The following is an 8,860-nucleotide window of genomic DNA, read 5'->3' on the forward strand; positions in this document are numbered from 1 at the left end:
TGGTGCTATGGTTGATTCTGCAGGGTAGGGAGCCGTGAGGATGCGGCTCGGCGCAACGTTCGCTTATCATGCGCGTTATCTGACGTTTAGCGGAAACAGATCAGACTTAAGAAACCCCTGAAAGCAGTCCTTGCGTGTTGCGCTGGCTTAGCTCTACCGGAGTTCACTGTTCAAGCTATGGAGGGTATGGCGCTCGTCACCACCTTTGCGCTTGGATCATTGTCAAGTACAGATGGGTTTTCCAAGTTGCCGCCCAGACCAACAGCATGGAGGAATCAGCCCTTCGCGCGACTAGTAATTACGCCAGGTCTTCTAATTAATTAAAGTTGGGAATTAAGTGGTAAAATGACAGGTCGATGTCTGGTCCTCGCTCTTCAGCGACGCTTTGAGACAACCTAGGCCGAGCGGCCCAGCCCCTTGCTGACAAACTCAAGGATGCTATCGAGGGCTGCCATTCTTTCTTGATCCCTGCGTTGAGTCTACTCATGTGGTTTGGTGGCACGACATGAGGGGCTATAGCGCATACGGATTGCTCAAAGGTACAATTTTAGTTGATAAGACAATGATAAACAGCCTTTATCAGATGATATAAAACAGACTTAGAACTAAAAACACGTTTAAAGGTAAAGAAAAAGAAAAAGAAAAGGAATTAGGCGTTATTCTCCAAATATCACGCAGAGTGGGATAATTACTTGGTCCACGGCAGGATATCTAGGTTGATGATGAATGTAGCTAAAAATCGAGCCTCATTCTAGCCCAGAAGAAAGGGGTTCAGTTTTTCAGTTGTGGCTTCGGGCACGGACCCATCACATCTTCACCACCAAGCCCGACACCGGCACCGGCCCACCATAATGATATGTTCCGCCACTTTGAGCAACGTTGGCCGGGACGGGTTTTAATAGCTCCACCTTGTCGTCGTGGCTACATATCTTGGTGGGGAAAAGATCCGCAGAGTTCTGCAGCCTCGTTCTAACTAAGGGTCACCCTCACTTCCCGACATGTGGCTGCGGATGGCGACCGGCCCGGCAATGTTGCGGGTTCGTTTTTTTATCCATGAGAGATGGGATGATGCATAGAGAGTGAACGGCGAGGCCTTGCGGGGTTTTGAAATGACCAGTTACGACACACGCCCGCCCTTTGGAAGTTCAAATTCAACATTGAAACGCTGAGAGATGGGAGCAACAAGGTCGCTGCAAAGGGCGAGTGCAGCATGCATCTTCCCCTATCCCTTCGTCAGTTAGCGAAGCCAAGGATCAACGGGCAAAAGCAAGCTCTGTGTCTCTGCCAAAAGCGACATGTCATATGCGAACGTGGTGATCAAACTTGCATACATGGCCTCCTCCACCTAATACCATGGTTTGGTTCTCATGGGGACTCTTATTTCGAAAGTGAGGAAGATATGGACAGAGAAGCCAACCTATCATAGAGTTCATCCTATTATGTTTATCCTTTTGTCAGGCGCTGCGGCTCTCTCAATTCACATACATATCAACAACTTCCTCACCGCTGTCTCTTGCCTGTACTATGAAAGTCTCTTTCATAGACACCGCGGGGAGGCGGAGGGTGATCTGAGACATTTCTGCGTTGCCTGTATCCGGCACCTACCACATGTTGATATATCATACAGGCTATTCGCTAGAGCCTTTAGCTCGGTCAGCCGCCTCTGGAAGATTGACCACCCATAAGGCTATGCATTTTACCCCAAGTTACAGCCCTAGCGGCATGTAATTGGGGAAGGAAAAAGATACTAGCTTTCTGTAGCTCCCTAGCCTGCCACCACTTGTTGGTTCGACATTGCTTTGACATCCCTCGTCTCTCTACGACTGGGGTATCTCTGCGACATCTTCTGTAGTCCCGTGGTAATCCTGCATTACTTTTACTATCATTGTATGAGGGCACCTGCCTGCAAGAACAAGACCGCTAACTGCGGTTACTCTACCAACGCTTGCACGTATCGCTGGCACTCATGAGCGAGGTAGTTCCGCATTAGAACGCAGTTACATCCTGTGCGCTGTAGAATCTGTATTTTGAACTCGTATACCTGGAGCGATAAACCGGCTACGCAAGTGAAAAGCTCGTGGTGGACACGCTCTAGTTCTTGCGTGCGAGACTTGAGTCTAGATATATCTTCTCTCTACTTTAAACGGAACTTTTAGGCTGTGATTTGATTTCGCCCTTGGGTTCATTATCTTCTCACTTCTTACATCGTCTTACTCCCATTGTCATCCTTGCTCGAGCCGCATCCGATCTTACAGCCGTCGATGTGAGGCCTCTCGCCGTGACTTCTCTTCTAATGCTTGTATGTATCGACCGGACTCATGAATGAGGTAGTTCTGCATGAGGGTGCAGTTACATCCCGACTGTTGTAGAAGTTGCATCTTAAGCTCATACACCTCGAATGTCAGATCGGCCACGCAGGTAGAAAGATCACGGTTGATACGCTCTAGGTCCTGCTTGCTAGACTCAAGTCCCTGCTGTTCTTCCCTCTGGTTGAAACGGCACTTATTGGCTGCAATTCTGTTTCGTTCCCGGATTCTTTTCATGCGATCGTTGCCCTGTTGAGCTGGATGAGTGCCGTTGCTGCTGGTATGGCTCGTGCGGCGAACAGGTGAATATTTTCCCTTCTTCGTTGCCTGTGGATTGATATATAGATCACCCAGTGGAGCTTGTCTAGTGGGTTTGTGAGACTTCAGATCGCCAGAGTAGCAATTTGTCGTTCGATTTGGTGTCTTTTGTGTCGAGGGTGAGTACCAATACCCCTGGGCAGGTGATTCCTTAGAAATTTCATGTTCAGGAACTGGAAATAGGGGTATATCCTCTACGACAGGATTAAGGCCGTTCCCCGGGTTCATGTGATTCATCTCATGGCTGATATAATACCAATGGTTTGTCAAATCAGTGTTGTAGCCATGTAGTGAGCTATCGACCAGAGGACCAGTCTGTGTATAAATGCTGTTTGCCGTGCTTCTCTTGTTTTCTGATGAGCCAAACGGGACTGGCTGGATCGATGGCCACCATTGCTTCCACAGAAGTGATTCGGGAGTGTAGGATGTCTCGAAGGTTAAGTCGTCTCCCATGTCACTCGGCTCACCGAGAGCTCTATCGTCCGAGAGGCAAAAAAAAAAAAAAAAAAAGGGTTCGTAGGGTATATCTCTGTACGAGAAGTTTATCAGATGGCCAAAGTAGCAGGAGAAGAGCCGAAAGGAGCTCTAAACATCTAGAAGCGCCTTGATACCCTTCGGGCTATCGTTTTGTGCTGCTGATGGTGATTCTGAGTAGGCGAAGAACTGTACACTGGAAACTCGGAATGACAGGGGATAAAGACGATACTGTGCTGATGCTCATAGGTCGCGGAGAACGAAGAGACCTGCAATATATTAATGGAAATCGAATAAGGCGAGGTCTTTCAATTGACCTAGCCCGATCGCCTCTTAACGAGTGGCAGGAAGGGAAAGGGCGAATCTGAGCTTGTGAAACCGCATAGATAACAGCTCATATCTCAGTACTCCATACCATTAAAACGGATAGGTACGGGGGAAATGGTCCTGAAAAAGTGCCTGATCTTCAGAGCTAAGATCCTCGATCTGGCCATCCGGTTTAGAGGCCAAACAACCTGACTCGCCATTGGTCGGAAGGGATAGCGTGAGAGGGATGAGGGCGCTAGCAAGGTAACTGGATCACTGAATCGTGTAAGAACCTGACAGGCTATCTGTGCGCTCACTCTGATGGGCTAGAACGGCCTGCACTCCATCCTCACCAGTTCATAAAGGGGATAGTTGAATGAGATGATTGAAATCAGTGGGGCTAGCCTAGGCTCAATCTTGTAGTGTTGGAGACCGTGCGAGATTTTTTGGAACCCCCGTCCACCGGGCAGCGGAGGTTGAGGCATGTCTACGACCTCCACCTGTGGAATTGAAAGGGTGTACTGTCTTTAGTGTAGGGAGATTTAAGTTAGCTTAGCATATCCATAGGGCTCAAACATGCAAGCACCTCTAAGATAAGACGGCGAGACCGGACGAGAGGAACCCATGAAGATGGTCAAGCGAAGAATCGTATTCGATGTTGTTCTGGGATAGACTACTGTACTAACGCATGTCTCAGCCTTTCACCGAGTTGGTCACATTTTTGCCGTAATTATTGGTTCCACCACCTTAAAATGCACTTTCAGGAGCAGGGGCATAGACTCGCTCTGCATACCCATGTGCGGGGTTTGCCTCCCTGGAAATCTCACCAGGCGACTTATCCGATGGGGTAGCGCCAACCTGAACAATTAGTATCGAGTTACTTATCAGAACGTTCTTTCCTTGTATAGAGGGCATGAGCCTAGTCGGGCCGCCAAGAACGATCGCTCATCCACAATATCCGGGCCAGCGGAAAATCCCCACGTACATAGATTTGGCCCCGAGGTTGCATGGGGTAGGTTCCTTGTCAATTTCAACTGGGTCTGTGCCTCTTACCGGGAACCTGTCATGGGATTAATCTGATTGGTTGTCGCTGAGTATGCCGAGATTGCAAGAGCTGACTTCCATCTGTCTAATTCTTATACACAGCTATGGCGGCTTGCCGGTGTGCATTCTCGGTTCTCGAATGATGTCAATAGGAGGGTTAAAAAAGCAGCACTCGGCGATGCTCTATGCCAGCCGACGGCTGCCGGAAAAGGCATTCAGGAAATGACAAATTTTCTAACGCAAATCCCACCCCCCAAAGTGTACAACTACGATATTCACATTCCCACAGATAATTAGATGGCATAATGATCCCTTTGATCGATACGAATCGAACAACCCTCAGGGATCGACCGATTTTCGATCGATCGGGGGTCCAAACGAGCCACACCAGCCACGCGGCCCGCCCCAAACATATCGAAGATCACTCATAGCGCGGTTTTATTGACGCATTTAGCCCCTCACGCCATTTCACACAGTGTTAAAAATTCAGTCAGGCCGTCTGGGGCACGCCCACAGTGGAGCAGGTATCTTAAAATCACAGCCAGCATACCAGTAATAACTCACATTTAGCTGGAAATTTAATGGCCATCTTCTTTGTGGCCTTTAGATGAAACATCTTGCACGTTTCCTTGCGGATGATATGATACGTGGGAGAAGTCCTAATACAAGTCATCCTGGCTGGAAATGTCAGACATTACGTATATTCCGCCTATCGATGCATGTGAAATTCTGCGCCTTGAAGGTTTTACCATTTCGTGCGTAATCTTATTAAAGTATCCCTGCTTGCTATCCCTGCTTGCAGCACGTGACACCCCAGCACCTGTTTAGCAGGAAATGCCAAATGCCGGGTGGAATTTTTTTTTGGTTTTTCTTCATCTGGTCGGTTTCATGATGCCAAGCTCTCTATTGAGATAAAAATATGTTCTCAGATTAACATAGGTACTGACAGATCGTTTTGCGCATCAACGCCATGACGCGTAATTGCAATGCCGCCAGAAACATTCCTGCACGACATGCCATTAAATATTATCCAAATTGGCTGAACTTTTGATTATGAAGCCTTAAAAAGTTTATTGAAAGAGATTCCTCACTGAAAAACTTGCGCTCGCTGAGTGATGTCGATGCTCAACGGGTAGCAGCATAATTGTTGGAATTACATGAAAAATGACAGGCCATATGTACACAGCCGTGAAGGACAGGGTCGAATGACTCCAGGGAGCCTAGAACTTTATGTAAGTTAATAGTAAACCGTTGTCTTACAACAACGGCTAGGCAAATGTCGATATGAGGCAAGAGAGAAAAAGCGAGAAATCTAGCGGAGAGCTGATAAGCGTTAGTGAAGTGGAACATTGCGGGTCAATACTAATCCGGGAGGCCTTTGGCTGTTCGCCGAGCCCCACTATCCGGAGTCCGCATCGTCGTTTGGACATCTACAACCGTGTGGGATAAAATCACTCAAATCAATCTACCCGTTCCCCTGGGAATTCCACAATGACGCTTCTCCCTCATTAGAGACGAAAAGCCGCTATCGAAAGGGTAACCCGGGTTCCCGTGGTTGCAGATAACATACAAGACAATGCAGCGGTTGGAAGAACGCCTAAACGACTCTCAAGATCCAGGACGCTGCATTCTCCCATTCCCCGACCCTACTATGGCGGGGGAGCAAAGTGAGGACCAGTCATTTTATGACTTACTCGTGGAAGATCCAGAGGTACGTAAGTTGGCCGTGAAGCTCTCTTCTTCTGTCTTTGCGCGAAGTGGTTTCAGATAGGAGGTTGTGTTTGACAAAGCGGGCGCTAGAACGTTCGAGATATTCCTGTCAATGCTTCAGGTTTCCTTGACCGGCAGCTAAGACATGATGACGCAGAACAGTAGGCCAGTGGCGGGACCTGGAGTATATCCTTGTCTTGTCTTCCCATGATATCTACTCGTGCTCCAGTTTGCAGAAATCTCTTTATAGAACCTGTGACAAGGACAGTCACGAAAAAACTAGCCAGACAACGGAAGAATGGAAGGCAAGAGGGAAGACACCAGAATTCGAGACCAGCGACTATAAATGAAAATGAAAAAAGTCTAACGTGTATCAGCTTCCGTTGGGACAGACGATAGTGCTGTCACCACTAGGTCATTCTCAACATCAGCAGCCCATTTCATCGCCGAATCGAACCAGCCGCGATACGCCGCAGCCGCCAGACCTGACCGAGATGGAGACCCACCAGCAGCCGCATCACCCTGCCCCGGCAGACCCAATGTCGATAGCTTGGGGTTTATCCGGCGTTGATGATCAAAATCCCCAGCTACATCCGACGCTTTTCAATTTTATAGTCCCAGGGACTATGATCCCTGCCCCTGACAACACAAACAGACATCACAGCCATCTCCCGCAGGCACCGATAGACGCCGATTTCGCGTACAGCAGCGAGTTCGTCACACTGTCCAGTATACAATCTTGTGGCCACTATGATAGTGGCTTTCCCGGCCACTGGGATGGTACTTGGAATCACGGAACTAGCACTCCAAGAGTAGCGATACCCATTGAGCAGGTCACGAATAATCCTAGGGCTGAGCTAGACGTGGCGCCCCAAGATAACAGCCCAACACCTGCTTCGCAACCAAAAAGAACTCCTCGAACGCGAAGAAAAAAGAAAGAGGCTCACAACACATCTGAGGCTTCTCAAGGTGGTAATAGTAGCGCTGATGCTGGTGCTCCGTCGCTATCTGACGTAGCTAGCCCCAGTCCTGCTTCACACAACAGTCACACAAGTATTTGTTCAAAGCCTACATCCATGGAACCCGCGACTTCGATAATATCGAATTGTCGGAGACAACTTCGCATTGCCTCTCGAATATCGAAAAATACCCGTAATCAACTTAATGGTGCTCCAGAAGAGCGCCGGGCTCGAGCATCCCATAACCGCGTCGAGAAGCATTACCGCAACCGCCTCAATGCTCAATTCGAATCCCTTCTTAATGCTTTGCCGGCGAAAGTCCGGCAAGGTGACACCAGTAATGGAGACGATAACGAATGGGATGGCACAAGCGATCTGGATCGCCGAGTGAGCAAGGGCGAGGTTCTTGAAATGGCTCGCAAGCGTATACAAGGGCTGGAATGAGAGAGCAATGAGCTCCAGCGCGAGAACTTCGACCTTAAAGGCAGCCTTCAACGACTTAAAGGATCTGCCTCCGATGGCACCGTATCCTCGTCTGAACCGGAAGCACCATTCAATTTCAATTAATGTGTCCAATACACGAGGATTTTGACTTGACTATCGCGGTTGCTTGATTATGTAACGACCAACCACAAGTAAGGACTTCCGATTAACCACAAGCAAGCCTTTTATTTCTTTTTGGCTTACTCGACTTAATTTGAAGTTTCTCGGCTAAATTAACGTATTGGGCAAGTTGCCAAGAATGAAGAACCTCAGGAGAGCAAGCTGCGATAACATCACCTCCAATACCGCCAGTCCCATAAGCGCGCTATTAAATCCAGATCTCAGCCTTTAGCAACCTACAGGCACGACGCGCAACTTAAAACGGTTGGAGACAATAAGTATTCGCTCTGCAGGTATCGCCCAGGGTAGGGAATCTATCTACATCTATCTACCAACGTCTCAAGTAGATAGATGTAGATGCCCTGTCATGGATTGCAAGATAGATAGATAGATGTCGGCTACATGTAGATTTAGATAGATGCCATCTATCTACCAAAACACCACCACCATTAAACCATTGTTGCTGCCATGTTGTCGGCCATCTCCAACAATCCGTCGTAGCCTTCCAACAGCCCCGCTTTCAGCCAGGACCTGACTGTCTGAGCAACAGAAATAGTACTTGCATTTGAGAGATACCGTGTTACCTGCGGCGGAAAAAGTTCGCTCACATTCTGCAGCCATCAGCGGGATTGATAAGACGTCAATCACCATCCTAGCTACGCGTGGGTAGTCAAACCGCTTAGCAGAACAGTAACGAAGTGGGTTACCGTGCTTCGTATAAATGTCTTGCTTTGTGCTTAACTGCCTCTTGAACTCATCTGAAATCGGTTCTTTCTCGGAGGTCGAATACGACATCACCTTGTCTTGAAACGAATCGAAGGGATTAGACTCTCGCGCTCTCATGGCCACAGGAAGATTACTATCAGCAAGTTGCCACTGGATTGGAAGGTCACGATACTCCTTTTCCCATAGGATTTGGGTGAGTTGGCCTTCTCAACCCAGCCCTCCCTTCCGCCATAAGCTTTCGTCAAGAAAAAGTCAACTGTATTTCATTGTAAAAAGCCATAGCCGCGTAATATACTGGCGTCTTGTCAGGCTTCGTATAGTACTTGTTTAGCTTGGCCCTGGTAGAATTGATGCAGGATGAATAATATCTGGGCTCGGGTCGATCTTTCACCTCGAGTTTCCCCTTCCCTAGCT

The 8,860-nt window shown here is 48.3% G+C and overlaps 2 protein-coding genes across 2 annotated transcripts; one reads left to right on the forward strand and one right to left on the reverse strand.

Moving 5' to 3' along the window:
• Nucleotides 1-2,215: 2,215 nt before the first annotated feature.
• On the reverse strand, nt 2,216-3,077 carry FOBCDRAFT_164864 (uncharacterized protein; the record flags this gene model as incomplete). Its single annotated transcript, XM_054705770.2, has 1 exon — nt 2,216-3,077. The coding sequence occupies one exon, from the start codon at nt 3,075-3,077 to the stop codon at nt 2,250-2,252; it is 828 nt and encodes a 275-aa protein (XP_054561745.1). The 3' UTR covers nt 2,216-2,249.
• A 3,506-nt stretch (nt 3,078-6,583) lies between these two features.
• FOBCDRAFT_186436 (uncharacterized protein) lies at nt 6,584-7,561 on the forward strand (the record flags this gene model as incomplete). The annotated part of the gene is made up of 2 exons (XM_059608626.1): nt 6,584-6,835; nt 6,857-7,561. Exons 1-2 carry the CDS (start codon nt 6,653-6,655, stop codon nt 7,559-7,561), a joined length of 888 nt encoding a protein of 295 aa, XP_059465379.1. The 5' UTR covers nt 6,584-6,652.
• Between the last annotated feature and the right edge of the window lie 1,299 nt (nt 7,562-8,860).

Source organism: Fusarium oxysporum, chromosome VII (genome assembly GCF_013085055.1).
Source record: "Fusarium oxysporum Fo47 chromosome VII, complete sequence".
Lineage (NCBI taxonomy): Eukaryota > Fungi > Ascomycota > Sordariomycetes > Hypocreales > Nectriaceae > Fusarium > Fusarium oxysporum.